Raw genomic sequence first — 16,539 nt, 5'->3', positions numbered from 1 at the left:
GTCGAGAGAGCGATAGATAGATTCATCTTTAATATAAAAATATATAAATATATATATATATATTACAAAAGACAGCCCCCAATGTCTTGGATGTGTTTATCTGAGGTACCTTACACACATGAAACATCTCAGTGCTCCCTGATGGAGCCCATTAGAAATGTTGACAGTGTTTCTAAATGACCTCAAACATGTCTGGCAAACAGCGGCCCCTTATTATGGGCCTGATTTAGCGCGGAACCGGAGCTATTGCTCCTCTGTCGGGTTTGCTTGGAGACGACCGTTACCAAAGCGGACTCTTCTGGCCGAAGTTAAACACGTGTCCGGGCCCCCCCCATTTGTCTCCATGCATGTGGCGTTTGTTTGAATGCAGAGACGCACGCATTGATTTCTTCATTTGGCACTGGGCCTTCCCGCAGCAACCCCTCCCCCTCCTATTGAACAAACACAAGGCATTTTATAGACACCGGCCCCCGATGCTGCGATATTGTTTTTTACTCTCTTTGTTGTGTATCGATCAGCTGCTTGCCCGTCTCTGTGCACAGGGTGGACACATATAGATGAACACGGAGGCACTTCAACTCAGGGACATGACTGTAGCCGCGGTGCGTGTGTGATGTCTGACTACATGATTCCTTGTCATCTTATTATTACCCCCCTACTCTACACGGAGGCCTCGCGTTGTTGTTGTTGTTGCGTGTTTTTTTTTTTTTTGGAGCACAGTTAAACTACTCAGGCAACGACTCCGGTGCTAATTATAGCTTTCCACTTGAGCGGCGACACAGACTCTTGTGGGCTCCTGCGTTGACTTCCCGCGCGTTACGGTCTTCAGATGTGTGCGCCGTGCTCAGGCGCGTCATTCGCTCACACACGGGCCTGGACTGAGGTGGCAGGGCCTCGTCCGACTTTGCTGCACCAGCCCATTAGTTTTGCGTGTGCGAGCCAACGTCTTTTGCTGCGCTTTCACTCTTAAACGTGCAGTCACGCAGTCTATGTGAAACGTCACCACTTCCACTTCCTTCAAACCCGCGGAGGCTTGTGATGTCGGTTTAAGCAGCCTTTTTCTAACTCATTTCACTTTTATAAAATCAGTTTCCTTCAGGCAGATTCTCGTACGCACTGTGCTCAATAGATGCCACCAAATCCTTAAATAAATGCTCCAAATCCTTTTGGTTTTAACTCCCAGCCACTCTTTTGTATGCTGGGAATTTTAGCATTGACATTATCAATGATAATGTAACAGTGGTAATCCCAACAAACCAGTATCCGTAGGCAACAGGACAAGATTTTGGTGTCTGATTGCAAGTATTGTAGACTTGTCAGCAGGTCTTGGTTGCATGCAGGTAAATGGTCCATGTGGAAGTATGCACCCCATATTTGCTGAACAATAAACTCTTGAGCTGGCTTCGGGTAAAACAATCCGCGCTCAAATGTTGCGGCTCAACTTCTTTCATCTTAAGTGGCTGATGAGTGTAAACAATGACCGGAAGAAGACGGCCCGGCCCGGATATACGTTGTCTCGGTATCTGCAGGCTACAGGAGAAATATTAGCCAATGGTGGAGAGATTTATATGGTGGTGAAAAACAATGGTTAGAACGTAATTAGTGCAGACCAGAAGTACTGTGCTTTTTTGCACTAATGTCAGAAGGAAATGCTGCGCTGCGTCACGTGACTGCGTGCTAGATGGCCCCCCTTCACAATGGGGGGCGATCCATCTCATCCTGCTCTTTGAACTCGAGGAGCTGCCCTTTCCTACTTCTTTGGTGTCCTAAAGAAATCCCTTTTTGCGCCATAAAGCAATCTGGCTCACAATGTAAAACACGTTGTAGATGCCAGTAGAAGCTGCCAGAGTTCTTGGTCGGTTGTTTGCGGTAATTAAACACTGATGCCTACAAATGAAGGTGATAATGATTTATTGATGCTACAATGCTACAAGTCGTACATTGAACAATCCGAGGTTTGCTGTAGCTATTGCAGTTTGTTACAAAAAACCAACGCCTGAATGGAAGAGCCCTTTGAAGAGCCCTGCTCTTCTCCTGGTGCAGCGATGGCTGAATAAACAGTTGAGCACCAGCACCAATCGAGTCCTGGCTCGGGTGTCCGTTCGGTCCAGAAGGCAACTCGGCAGGACGTGAGCCGGCTCAGCATTCTGGGATAGCTGCCCAGGGGTCCCGGATGACCTCAAGAGTTAAAAGCAAACAGCGGGAAAGCTAGACGGAGGCACGGGGTAAGCATGGAAACTGACTGAGACAGACAGGAGACGGGACGGCTGGAGGTGTGTGGATGGAGGGGGGCGGGGAGACGGAGGGGACGAAGGGTGGTAGGTTTTTTGAGAGAGGGGCAGGAAGACAAACACAAGCAGGATAAAACCCTCAAAAATGTACACTGAGATGTGATACCAGAAGAAATGAGCAGATATACAGGAGACGTACAGACAGACCGAGGGAGGGGAATTATAGGGGGTATAACTGTGTAACAGTTTGTGTTTGTCCTCTTCCTGTTTCCACATGACAACGCCCCCGAGCACAAAGTGACATCAGTAAATAAAGGCTATTCCAGGGTTAGGGGTGATCATCCAAGAGGAGAGGGATGCTGCAATTGTTTGATCCGAGGAAGTCATTGCACACAAAAAAAGAAGAAAAACCTACAGAGGTAGTTGTGTGACAAATGAAGAAAGAACACTTGAGCGGAAAAGTTCAAACCGGTTGTACGTTTACTCTTGTGCACTGAGATATTCGTATCCTTTTAACTTAAAGATGGGCCTTGACCCTCTGACCATCTTGCTAGCAAAGAGAACTCGACCCTTTGCGAGCCTTATCAGCGCCATCGGTGCAGCCAACTTCTAAACTCTTTGGAAAATAGACTTGAACCCATGAGAGTCGCTGTTAGAAGAATATGTGTGTGTGTGTGTGTGTAGGTGTGTGTGTGAAAGGCTCACGGCTTGCCAATGAGACGTTCCCCTCCGACATCGGGCCGACCCATAAAGAACAAGAGATGAAAGAAGTAACGCGAGATGAATGAGTGACAGAGTTCACAAGACGCACGTAGAAGTTAGTGTGTGTGTGTGTGTGTGTGTGTGTGTGTGTGTGTGTGTGTGTGTACGTGTGTGCAGCAGAGAGAGAGAGAGGAGTTGAGAATGTCGGTCCTCAGATGGACGCGGTGAGCGACATGTCAGATCTGTCATTTCCCCTCATCGCTTTCCCACAGTCGTCTTCTCCTTGGCCCGATAATGACGCTTAAGAAGGTAATGGTGTAAATGAAAGCTGCCCCCCCTCCCCCTCCCCACATCACCCCCATCACCCCCATCACCCCCAGCAGCCCAAGCCGCATGTCTCTTTACCTCTGTCTCTCTCCCGGGGGAACAAAGAGGCCTTATTATAGCTCCCTGTCAGCGTGGCTCTGTGTACAATCACTGTTTTCAGCAGCACTGTCAGCATGGGGTAAATGGAGAGCCGGGCTGAGAGACTGGGCCAGACAGGTACAGGGAGAATGGGAACCTCTCTCCCCAGTGGCAGTATTCAACACTAGTTATCTGTAAGTGCGCCTTTTTTTTGGGGGGGGGGGGCATCGTTCGTTTGTTGAAAACGTCTTTGTGCGGCCCTTTTTTTTCCCCTCTTTTTCTTTTTTTTTTCTTCTTTAAAAGCTTGAACAGGCAGTGTAATTTATTTGATGCACGAGTTCACACGGCACACGTAAGAACACACAAGCACACACACACACACTCCTTAAGTCGAGAGATATCTTCTTATTGGGGAATCTTTCAATAAATCAATGTGACTTTAAACACATTTCCCAGGCGACGCGGCTGACCTGATAAGAAGTGAACTAATCTCTTTTGAGGCTGCCGGGAGAGCTTTGAACCAAATCTACTGTGCATCTATCACCAAGGTTATTTGTCAATGGCTGCTAATCCCAGGTAAATTTCCCTGGTTTTATATCAGGGGTTCTCATGTCTGAAGTTTCTCGGCCTTGGGAAAATAAGAGAGCGGGCTTACAGAAAGTAGGGGAACAAAAGAAATGTTATGGATTTCAGCAGCCAAACAATGGCTGAGGTGGGGGGGGGGGTGGTTAGGGATGGTTCTAAACGCGTTAGAATGGACGCACACACGGTTATGAAATAGTTTGAAGGAAGGTTAGATCACACACGGAAGTGAGATTTCTGCTTTTTGAATTTCTACAACAACAACAAAATGAATATCTTCTTTTCAAAGGGCCCCACGTTATTATGATTCTTTATCTGATGGCTGACATATCCATAAACAGAAAAAGGACACTTTCAACAATTGGCATAGATTTTTTTCTGTGGAAGAATAATAAAATAAATTTATTTATAGAATACAATATTTATTTTCTTATTATGCCCATGTGTATAATGCATAGATTTAAATGTATATATGTAAATAAACTTATAAAGCATTATAATAAATTTGTATTGCTTTATTAATATATAGTAGTCTTATAAGTAGTGTAATAACACATTATAATATGTTTTATAGTCATTATTTATTGATATTGTTACCGTGATTGTAATGCATTACAAACATATTTTAATCTTTAAGAACTATGGGAATTATAACAGAGGGACCAGAAATTATAAAAAATGATAAAAGGCTCTATCATGTGATAGTCTTTTAGTTTTACAGCATTATGAAAATGAATGAGTGCATATTACTGTAGTTATCCAGTGCTATAAGCAGTTTATAACATGTCATAAATCGGTTATAATGCATGGCCGTAAAAAGAAGTGTTGATATAAAACTTGAAGATTTAATTTTTCTTTCTTAGGATGAATAAACACTATTTCCAATACTCCAATAATAGAAAAGCCTGTTTTGGGAAGAACCAAAAAGGCACCCGACACCTTTTTGTATTCCGTTGCTTACAAAAGTTTCAATGTCCCAATCTGCCCATCATCAGTACTGGGATTCTGAAGCTCCGGGGTCACGAGCATCCAATTAGTAGATCAAACTAATCCACGTCAGGTCCAACCATTCTCTTTCCCCCATTATAGAAACGCACCGTTCCAACACACACACACACACACACACACACACTACATAATTGAACAAACACATTACTGGAAATGACGAGTTTTCGTGTCGCGGCCATTTTTGATTTGCTGCAGTCCCTCACACGGGAAGAAACATTTCTTTGATTTCCTTTCCTTCTAATTTTTCATCCTTTTTTTTTGTTTGTCGGTCACCTCCTCCCCCCCCCCGGCCCGTCCCACCCCATGTGTGCAGGAGATCATGGAAAATCTCCTGCCCCGTATCTGTCATCTGTCACGCTCCCTGACGAACAGTTTTGATCTCTCGCTCCTCTGTTTGGGGCCGCTGTCAGGCCAGAAGAATCGTAGCCGTGAGTGCTTACACCAGCGCGTAAATAGTTTGACGTGTGGCTCAGTTACAAAGTTGCGGGGAGTAAATAAGAAACTAAACATCCCACGCGGAATTGCAATTAAGTTGTGCGTCTGCTTTATGAAATGTTTGGAGCCGAGTGATTTCTGAAGTCTTAATATCCAAAGTGTGTGTGTATGTGTGTGTGTGTGTGTGTGTGTGTGTGTGTGTGTGTGTCTTTGTTCCAGGAGGACTCAATGGCTCTACTGGATCAGAGGTTTTTATCATTAAGGATAGCACTCTGCCACACACACACACACACACACACACACACACACACAGATGGTATAGCGGAGGAAAATGATGCAATTGCTTCTCAATCTTTCCATGGTGAGGTCATGATTTTAAGGTCCAAGTACATTTAGAGGATTTAGAGAAAATGACTTTCACAGCTGAAATATTTATATTAAAACTTAAACAGCCTTAACACTCAGTCAGTTAGTACGACATCATTTTTAACTCAAAATAGTCATATTTTTAATATTTTATTTGTTGGTGTTATTTTTTGGGGTATCTTTTGATACATTGGGATCTCTTAAAGTAGTTACATCAAAACGTGTTGTAGGGGGAGAGAAAGATGTTCTCTTAAGTTTCCAATGGAACTTTTTTGAAGGAAAGAGGCTTTTCCTGTCAATGAGGCCTTTCTTCAGTTGTTAAGCAAAGCTATCAAATGCTGCGCAATATATCTTTTTCAAACTATATTTCATTTTTTCTCTTGGAATATAATCAGTAGAAAGTATAGTTAAGAGAGAGGACCTTTAAATAGAGACGGGTGGTTGCTTTAACAAAAAAAAGACAATTGAAAATACGATTTGATATTATTTACTGAAGACAACAAAATGGAATCAAATAATCTTTTTCTTGCACTTTTATTTCCACCGTTCATCCTTTTGTAAAATGTTCTTTTCATCATTTTGAGGTAACAATAAAAACATAATGCCTGGACATTTAAGCATTCAGTTTACAACAAAAACTCAATATCAACAGCTTTCATATCAAAAGATAGCGGTTTGAGCATCGGCCCTCACGAACCCAGATCAGTGCGATCTGTCAGAGTGTGTGTGCGGCTCAGCGCACGGCTCGGGGACCAATCAGCACGAGGCACGCGGGGCCGAGAGGAAACGACGAGAACGCAACACGCGCAGAGAAGAGAGCGATTCAGGGAGGAGGGAAAGACGAGGAGGAAGTGGAGGGGTTTGGGCTGTGGAGGGTGGGGGGGGGGGGGGGGGGGTTGATCTTGGAAAGGTTTAGTATATCATAATTATCCCGTTAAGTAACGGCGGAGCGGCCTCCCCGGGGGAATTCGTCTTAAATGGAAGATTTGCAAGGAGAGCGGGTCAGAGAGAAAAACGGCTTCCAGTCGGCAGGAAATCCTGTTTACATTTACATAATCATATCAACACTCACTCCTTCTTCTTCGTCTCTTTCTTTTGGGGGCCTTCTCAACAAAAATAAAGGAGGAAAAAAAAATAAGACAAATGAGGGAGCGCTCTAGGCTGCTTCTTGTCAACGTTTGTTGTTCTTTTCTTTTTCCTTTTTTTCCCGCTCGCTCTTATTTCCTTAAAAGTGCTGCCAGGGTTGGCAAGAATGCCTCGATTTTTATTAAATCTGTTGCCAACACCTCTCAACTTCCTTCCACCTCATAATGCCCTCTTTAAGTGGAGTTTCTCAGACCTTTTGGCCTGTTTCCCTCGTTTGGCATGGTGAGGAGAAGAAGAAAAAAAAAAAGGAAAAAAGCTGAAGCATAAATAAGGAATGGCGTGCCCGGCTGTGTGAGTCTTAATTGAGATCTGCTAAGAGCAGGCGGCAGATGTTTGCAGCAGCAACTGTTGAATCATCAGAGACCACGGAAAGCCTGTGAAACCATGTTAAAAAAGGAGCCAGGTGCTCCACTTATTTACTTATTTATTTTTTACGGCTCCCTTTTTTCTCTCTATATACATCATGGAAAAAGTGAAGCATGATAGGAGAGTGTGTATGTGGGGGGTGGGGGGGGGGGTTAGGAGGGGAAAATGAGAATTGAGAAAAACACAAATATGTGGGTCAGCTATGGTTTAGCAGAGCTAAACTATTGTTAAGTGTCTGCATTATTTATGTATCTGCCAAAAGGAAAAGAAAAGAAGGAGAAACAAATTCCTTGTTTCTCTGGAGTGAATCTTCATCTATTTGAAATGTACCTCATGATGACATTATTTGTCTTATACAATACTATACAACGTATTTGTAGCATCACTCACACTGACACATGTCAAGTACAGAGTGAGTCGTTGAAGGGACAGGAACCCAGCATTGGTCGGGGGAGAGAGAGGGGGGGGGGGGGGGGGGGTAGAGACAGCAGGAGCCCTCCGTGTCGTTTGGTCTTTTGAAACGCTGGCCCTTGTAACTACCCTCACGTCGTTTGAAAGACACCTATTGATTCATGTGAAGGAGCCGTGTTCCTGCCCTTTCTTCTTCTTGAGCCCACCAAAACACCACAAGGGTCATTTCAAAACACCACCCTTTTCAATCAAGTGACGTCCAGCCAGTTGAGGGACAGTAGACGTGGTACCTTTGGCGCCTCAAGGACCAAACGCCGCACTGGAATCAGTACAGCGCTCTTATTTAGAGGGAGCTTTTGATTACATACTTATTTAATGATGAAACACAGTGATACCGAATGACGGCCAGTGGACTTGAAGTCGTTTAGAGAGCCGTTGCTCCTCTTCCTCCTCTGGTGACTAACATCAACTATCTTCTCCATCCTCCACAATCCAAACCCCTCTGATTCTTCTACCATTCCACGTTTGAAAGCTCGTGAGTCACAGCAAACGGTTCTTTGTGATTATGAATAAGACCTCTGATCGCTGAGGCTTCATATCTTCTTGTTCCTTTTTGGAGACTTTATTTCCATCCCAGGATCTGCATGGAGCCACTGATTGTTGAGATTTAGGAAGGGTTCACCACTCTCCATCTCTCACGAGCGGCCTGGTAGCACACTTTACTTCCCCCTGCGCGTGTCATGGTGAGTGAGTACCATAAACTTTAGCAGGACAACGTACTTAAGGTTGCCCTATATATGCATATTGCCCCATATCATGCTGTCCTATTTGCTGCGTACAAACACCCTCCCTCCTTTTGTGTCCTCCTCGTCCCCGTCGAATGAATGGGTTTGTGGATCCGTTTCAATGGCCGATTAACAGACTCCTTCTTCTTCCTTCCCGCCTCCCTTCTGGCCTGGTGCCACGCCGAATTAGTAACCAGATATGTCACCACCACCGCGCCGGTGCGGATAGCGCTGGGCGCTTGTGGGAGGGCCGCGGCTTGCAGATTAGCGGCTACAATTAATACAATTGACTCGTAGGAAGGCCGTCCGCTCTCCTGTGTTTTGTAGCTTATCGCTGCAGCACTTTGGAAACCAAGCGGCGGAACCAAAGTTTCCCAAAGCAAGGTAAACGTTTGTGTGTTAACATTGGTCAGAGCCCAGGACCTCATGAAGGGTCAAAATGATCCAATACTACACAGCGTAAATACACCCATTCGGTTAAAAACGTACTTACCGGGAAACAGGGTTTAAACATTTGGCTTTTCCTTTTCATCTCCTCAGCACCACTTTAACCCCTCCTTCTTACAGCAGTAGTAGTAGTAAAAATAGGAGTAAAATAACAATAGATGATTGCTTTGTATTTTAAACACTGCCATTAAAAGAGGAAGTACACATTCTAGAGATGTAAGAAAGATACGACTCACCAAATAGAAACACACCCACACTCACACACACCGACATAGGTCCAGCAAACACATCTAATGACTGAGACGGAGGCCCAAACATCCACCGGCCTTTAGCCTTTGTCCGTATCTCAGAGAATAAGGGATGTTAGCTCATGCAAGCACTGCAGAAGCGTTCCTTTCAGAGGAGGCTGTGATACCTGCAAACTGCACAGCTCAAATGCTCCATTTCCCCATGAGAATCCCCACGAACAGACACACACAGAGTTGATAATGCACACAAATAAAAAGTCCCTTTATTGGGCTGAGATGGAACCAGGGCTCATGGGTAATATGGCAGTTTAATGATTTCTTTCTCTCTCTCTTTTACATTAGACTACAGGCTTTTTTTTTCAAAGTGCAGTGTGTCACATGCATTTAAGATGTGGCCTTTTTGCACCCCCCCCCTCCCTGCACATTCCAACACCATTATGCTACATTGTTGCAGAATAAAAGGCAGTATTATGTTCAACCCCCCCCCAGTAAAAAGGGCAGAAGTGGACTGAGTTTTTATCTGCTGAACGAATCAATCAGGATTATGTCAGCTGAAAAGAATCACAGACAGCCGTCGCCAGGCGCAGTGTGTCTGTATCTGTGTGTGTGTGTGTGTGTTGTCTCCCCCCCCTCTCTGTGCAGAGCATGGGAAACGTTGCGTCGGAGGAAAGCACTTGTTGGTTATGAACGTGCCCAGCTTGGGGACAAAGCTGTCATTTGGGGTCTAAAAAGCAGAGAGTTTCTTTCTTTTTTCTTTTTTCTATTTATATATTTAACCACTCCCCCTCTCAACCCAACCCTTTCTCCTCCTCTGTGGGAGGATTGGAAGGGCACTAATTATCATTTCAGCAGAAATGATTAGGAGATCAAATAGGGATCGAATGCCATTTCCTTCCATTAATGCAGGGGGTTTAGAGTGCCTGTCATGGTTTGGCTTGTCCTAGTGCCTGTGGAGAGAGGGGAAAAAAAGTGAAAAGGGGGAGGAGGGAAGAGAAGAATGGAGGATGGAGAAGAGGCTTAAGAGGAAGGGGGCAAAGGAGGGACAGGACGGGACAGGGGTTTGGCAGCAGAGAGACACTAGAGTTATTCAGTCAATCATTTGAGTAGGGGAAGATAATTACAGCAACTATTTTTCCCGTGTGATTTTTCAAAATCTGTAATGAACCTGAACTATGAAAAAGTTACGGCGAGCCACTGCCAGGCTTTTAAGTGTTCCAAGTCCCCCCCAGAAAGCCCCGGAGCAGACAAGACAAAAATGACCAATGATCAAGGACATGCAGTGTCATTTATTTTTGAGAAAAGTCTAAATCGATGCCGAAGAAACCGAGCTAACGATACTTTTAGTCCGTAGCACAGTAGCACATCCCATCACGCCGCTTGATGCCATCTCTTTAATGGGGACCAGTCAAAAAGCAGAAAGTAAGATTGTACGTCAATTTAAAGACTTATTTTAAAATGAAGGTAGTGGAAAAGACACTTTACGTGGACAAGCACAAACTGAACAAACCCCGAGGAAGAAGCCAAGTTCCATGGTGGCCAAACAGTAGAGTTCCAGCTTCCTGATCGCCAGGTCACATGACAGGGACTGTTGAAAGGACCGCAGGGTACCATCGTCAGGGGGGGGGGACGGATAGCTCCTCCCAGAGGACATTATACAGGTTGCCTTTTACTCCTCATGACGAGAAATAAGCCACCAATTGAAAGACAAAAACCATTCAGATGACGTATTTGCTAAATCGACATCCTGTGATGCTCCCGACCTCAAAAGTTTGAAGCTAAATGCAAAAAGCAGAAGAAAAAAAAAAAAAACCCAAGTGGCGCCGAATGGGAAACTAACAAAGTTGGATGTTTCCATTAAAAGATCAGAGAGGCTCGAGGTGGATAGCTGGGAGATTAGCAAAAAGGGGGCAGAACGGGGAGTGGGGATGAGGTTGTGATTGTTTCAGCGCGTCAGACGAGAGAAATGTCAAAGAGAATGTGAGAGATGACCTCTGCGTTCATCGCCCATTAATGACCCTGCAGCTCCCAGCTTCATTTTCCCTCTCATCAAAAACATTCGAAAAAAAGAGAAACATTTCCTCCTGTCTCCAATAGTCATTTCCCCCCGCATTGTATTTATGTATTGAAAAAAAAAAAAGGTAATAGATCAAGCACATTCCATTATTCTCTTATAAGATCATTAGCAAATATAATTAGATATGAAAGAAAGTAATTTGGAGAGGAGAGGGGAGAAAAGCGCTATCAGGCAGAGAAGACAGATTGTAGCATCAGAGTGTTTGGGCTTAAATTGCTCAGCGGAGGAATTATCAAGCCGGCAATCTTTTAGCCTCAGAAATACTTTTTGGAGACAGAGAGCGAAAGATAGAAAGAGGCCAGTAACATTCACTTCATTGTGTTCCCCCCCCCCCCCCCCCCCCCCCACAACTGCAATCATTCTGATTTCCTCGCTTTCTTTCTTTCTTCTTCCTCCTCCTGGGTCCTGGTGTTCCTCCCGTCCCGTCACGGCGTGTCACTTCACACCAGACCTCAGAGTTTGCAGCGAAACCAAAGTGGCTCTATGAAAGGAAAAACAAGTTGGCATGGAGTTATTACGGAACAACAACACATTATCACAGACAACAGGAAACAGCTAACCCTTTTTTTTTTTTTTACCCGCTCCTTGCTCCGATTGATTCGCCTTTTGTATTATTTTTGCAACTTACAAAAAAAAAAAAAAAAACACAGAAATAACACGCGAATTGCGCATCGCCTTGAAGTTGCTCTCCCTCTTCGCGACGAGCCTCCCTCCGCCGCGCGTCTCTCTCGCTCCACACCTGCTCTTTGTTGCACCTTAACACCACACCGTGTTTGTCTAATGGGATCTGAACAACCCTGCTGCGCCTCGCCACAAATTCCCCTTTTTTCTCTTTCTCTCTCCTCCCTTCTCCTTCTTCTTCCACTCCTTCTTCTTTAGTGATGCTTTGAGGGGTGGCGGGGTAGGAGGGTGGGATGGGTGCAGAGGAGGGGGGGGGGGGGGGGCGGCAGGGTGGATGTGGATTTTTCTAGTCTTTTGTGCGAATCACAGGGAACGGTAACTATAAACATCCTGTATTCATTAAAACCATCTAAAAATAAAAATACAATTTTAGAGATGGGTGTGTGTGTGTGTGTGTGTGGGGGGGGGGGGGGAGGGGGGGGGGCGCACTCACTTCCTCGCCGCTCCTCCTCGGTGTATACAAGCGGCCCGTGTTATGCCTGGTGCCGGTCGTATTTACATATTTATAAATACCGGGCCATACAATGAGACGGTGCCGTGCCAAGAACAACGCGTTCCGCCAGCGAAGGGCCCCGAGGCCTCGGAGAGCAAACAAAGGCTTCACATGAGCCTCCACCTTGAGCTCCTCTCTCTGAAGCTCCACCCTGACCTCCACCCTGGGAGCTCCTCTCCTTTCGGAGCCGGCGCTTTTGCGAGTGCGTTAGAATCTCCGCAACGACGTGGGGGGGTCATGTTTTTCTAGGTGCTCGTCGTTTGATCTCAGCGAATAATGAAAAACGTGAGCTTGAACGTTGTACAAAAACACAGCGAAAATGTGTTTCTACTTCATTAGGCGTTCCCCACCGTCTGGGTTGGCGACGTCTGCTCGTGACCCGGCGGTCACCGGAGTCTCCGGTTGTGACCGAGCAACCGAAGAATTCTTTCTTTTTGCATCTTGGGATCATTTGAACACACAGACAGCGTAGGAAGCAAAACGATGAGCCAAAATCCATGCGGTATTTGAACGAGTGAAACTATTTAATATTCTTACTGTCACAAATAGAAGCAGATGTCAGAAGGCATTTTGATAAAGAGTGAAAACCTTGAAGTTTAAAACAAAATGTCAGCTAAGTGTAGCCCTTTAAAAAAAATATTGATTGACTTTCATCAATCTATATTTGTGAACCTTAATGGTTATCTCCAAAGAGAAGTCATTAATCGGAGCGGTACACTTTGGAACAGCTTCTCCTCTGCGGTTTTTTGTGACGTCTCGCAGAGTGCTGTTAACATCAGGTGATGCCTCCGAGACCGCACTCACTCACACACACACACACACACACACACACACACACGCTCACAGTCCGGCCCATCGACACATGCTCTGAGTGCGCTGGTATTCCATTGTTCCATTTATCCATTCTGTTAAGCATGACACATGTATTACCGCTGGATGGATCCTGGAGCTGTGGGTCTTCGCGCCATATGTTTCCCTTTGCCAGGTCCTCCAATCCCCTCCAAGCAGCACCCTGTCTCTGTCTGACACCAGGGGGCGCACTTGCACTTTCTCCTCGGACAACCCGGGCATTTATCGTAGACGTACCGCGGCTCCGTAAACACGGGAACGTTTTTTCACGGCCGCGGTGTGCGGCGCTCATTCGATCAACCAATGGCGGCGTGTGTGAGGTGCATCTGCCGTCTGCCCGAATGGGAAATTAAAAACTGCAAGAGGGGAGCTATGCTAAATCTATAAAGTTGGCCGGGAAATCTTCTCCCCCCCCCCCCCTCCCCCCCTCTCCCCCTACTCCCCCTTCGCAATGGCAGTTGTTTGGGGAGAAGGAGCACCATGCTTAAATAATAACATTCCAGGTGGCTTAGTTAATGAACAGTGAAAATCAAATATGGGGCCCGAATCTGGAACTCGTTATAGAAAGTTTCTTTACAGGGAAGTCAAAGGCAGGGGGGGGGGGGGCCCTTGGGGAGAGCAAGACACTTTTTAAAGCATGTACATTTTCTTTATTCTTTATTTTGGTTTATTTCTTTCATGGTATTGCTCGTGGAAGAACAATTGTCCTCGTAATGAGAGACTTGAGGAGACGTGTGAGCTTCAGGTGGCTTTTCGAATGAGCTGCTTGGTTGTATCTGACTCCCAACACAGCCACGTTGAATCCGGATCAGGAAGGAGAAAGGTCTGCTGTGAACGCACGTGGAGCCCGACGCTCGGATGTCTGCTGATTGCGCAGCCTGCAGTCTCTTATTTACTGCCTCAGCTTGCCATCTTGTGGTGACGGTCGGACATGAAATCGACCCTTTGCTGGTGAGGAATATTGCGATGCAAGGGTTTGACGGTTAGATGAGCACAAAGGAGACCAACGCTTCCGCCCGCACGGCCCGCTCGCTTGTAAACACTGCTACGATCCACATCGCATTGGAATCTCACGTGTTCCACTTTTTCAATTTATCACTAGAGCAAAAGCACCCCTAAACATCCTTTCAAGCGGACGGATCGGAGGAGGAGTACGTGGAGCACTAAAAGCAGAGAGCCGTGCGAGACGTGCAGTAAACGCATCACCAGTCATTACTCAGCGCTGAAGCCAAGATGTTTTATCATGTTATTAGCTCTTTATTTCCCCCCCCCCCCCCGCTACTACGCCGCCACTTCCATCCATCTTCATATCCATTTCAGCCCTGCAAAAAGAAACAAAAAATAAAAAACACAACTCAAATAAACCTGTGTTTTAATTTGTTTTTTGTCAGATTCATTACGCCACTTTAAAAGAACACGACATGCAAATGTGTTCGTCCGTGTTTTACTGCAAAATAATTTTTGAAGAAGATGCAGAGGGAATGAAAGTGTTGAAAAAGCAGCAAGGGGGGAGTTGTATTATTTGCCGTGGGACCTATTTACAGTAATAGGTACATTTCTCACCAACTCACAAGTTTTTGAATCTTTCTATTAGATTTACTCACTTCCCTCCTGACCCGGTGTCACACTTCCTGTCGAACGTATCAGCCCGACTGACTTAATTGTAACACGCACAAATCTCCTCCTGTTGTCCTAAGCGTCTCCTGTCCTTTCAGAAAATGAACTGTAGTAATGCTGCCCTGCTGCTTATGGAAGAGGATCTTCTTACGTTGCTATCAGTGACTGCCACTGATTACAAGTAATAAATAGTGTGAATTCAGCTCCACTTTGTGGGCATGTAGGAGAGATAGTGGAATCTTCAGTATTTTCTATATTTAAGACCTTTGTTTTATTTTGTCCACCGTGTCAATTTCGACACTAAATGCACATTTTAATGAGCACGCACAATACAACAGACGACTGCACTTCTTTCAAACATGGAAAAGGTGGAGTTTGGTGACGGTGAGCTGAAGGTTTTTCTGTTGCTGGTCCTAATCGTACGCTTCAAAGAGTCGGACAGCAGGAGACAGTTTAGGTTCGGCTTTATTTGTCCACTGGTATTTGATAGTGCACAACGATACAATGGATGTTCATCTATATTTAACAGCAAATAAAGTGTCCCCAGTATTCGAGATTATCCAAACACATTTTCGGGACTACTTGATTCCACAGAAAATAGTCCCTCCAAAAGCTGGTGACGTGAGGTCTCTGGATTACCTAGACACCAACTATATGCACCTCCATTGTATCGGGGTGAAGCTGCTACCGCTTGAACTGGAACTGAAACTCTTTAAGACTAGACGTAGCTGCAGGTAAGTGAAAACATGCTGTACTCTGTCATCTGGGTGAAATGACCCTTTTTTAAAAGTTTGACCCAATTATCTGTGGCCCATTGTACAGAGCTGACAGTCTCAAATATCGCATCCACCCATATGGCCCCAGCTGACTGTATATTCTGTGTGTGTGTGTGTGTGTGTGTGTGTGTGTGGTGGTTTCAGTGTGTTGGGTCCGTGGTGCTAATCTGCCTCTTGTTCTCTCATTGGCCGTAGTGCATCTCTGGGTAGGAGAGGAGGACCAGCCAATGACCCACGACCCCGCGCTGACCCACGACCCCAACCATCTTAACAACGAGCTTAACCACCCTAACAACCATAACCTAGGTGACCCCGAGGGGCTGGACGCCCGCGCTGTAAACAAAGACTAACGGCACCACACCGGAGCGAGGCAGGATGAGGAGGATGGTGATGATGAAGGCGATGAGGAGGAGGAGGATGGAGGAGGAGGAATGAAGGAGTACACTTTAACAAAGACTTTATTTAAGATGAAAAAAAAACAAAAAAACACATACTACCGTCAGAGTGAAGAGAAGGCGCGCGCTATATGAAGGAAAGTGTGGGACAGCTTCCATGTGAGATTGCTTGGACACTACAGGAAGTGCGGGCTTCTTCCCCCGCTGGGGGGGCCCCCCTCCCCCCGTGCCCTCTTTGTTCTCTTCTCTCTTATACAATGTTATGTTCTCCTTTTTGTTTGATGAAACTACCTGTCCGATTAGCACTTCCTGTAACCGCCGACGCAGATCTCCGATACATTCCTCCGGCTAGAGAGGTGTCTTTTTTTTTTTTTAAGAAGAAGAAAAAGGACTGAAGAGTGGCGCTTAATCGAATGCTTTCAAAGACTTTTGCTCTCCTGTTGAATGAAGAAGAAGACGTTGTTTCACCATTATATCGTACCTGGAATGTATTCTGCCGTAGGATAGAAACTCGACCTTACC

At 45.5% G+C, this 16,539-nt stretch overlaps 1 protein-coding gene across 1 annotated transcript in view; it reads left to right on the top strand.

Annotated features, from left to right (window-relative positions):
- znf536 (zinc finger protein 536) overlaps nucleotides 1-16,168 on the top strand; it is a 168,302-nt gene extending 152,134 nt beyond the window's left edge. Inside the window, exon 8 of the mRNA XM_037453627.2 lies at nucleotides 15,818-16,168. Within this exon, the coding sequence (XP_037309524.2) occupies nucleotides 15,818-15,972 (155 nt within the window). The 3' untranslated portion in view covers nucleotides 15,973-16,168. The remainder of the gene's footprint in view (nucleotides 1-15,817) is intronic.
- Nucleotides 16,169-16,539: the final 371 nt, after the last annotated feature.

The sequence above is a fragment of the Pungitius pungitius genome, chromosome 4, assembly GCF_949316345.1.
Source record: "Pungitius pungitius chromosome 4, fPunPun2.1, whole genome shotgun sequence".
In the NCBI taxonomy this organism is placed as follows: Eukaryota; Metazoa; Chordata; class Actinopteri; order Perciformes; family Gasterosteidae; genus Pungitius; species Pungitius pungitius.
Note: the sequence above shows the minus strand (reverse complement) of the source record. Positions and strands in the feature narration are given on the sequence as shown.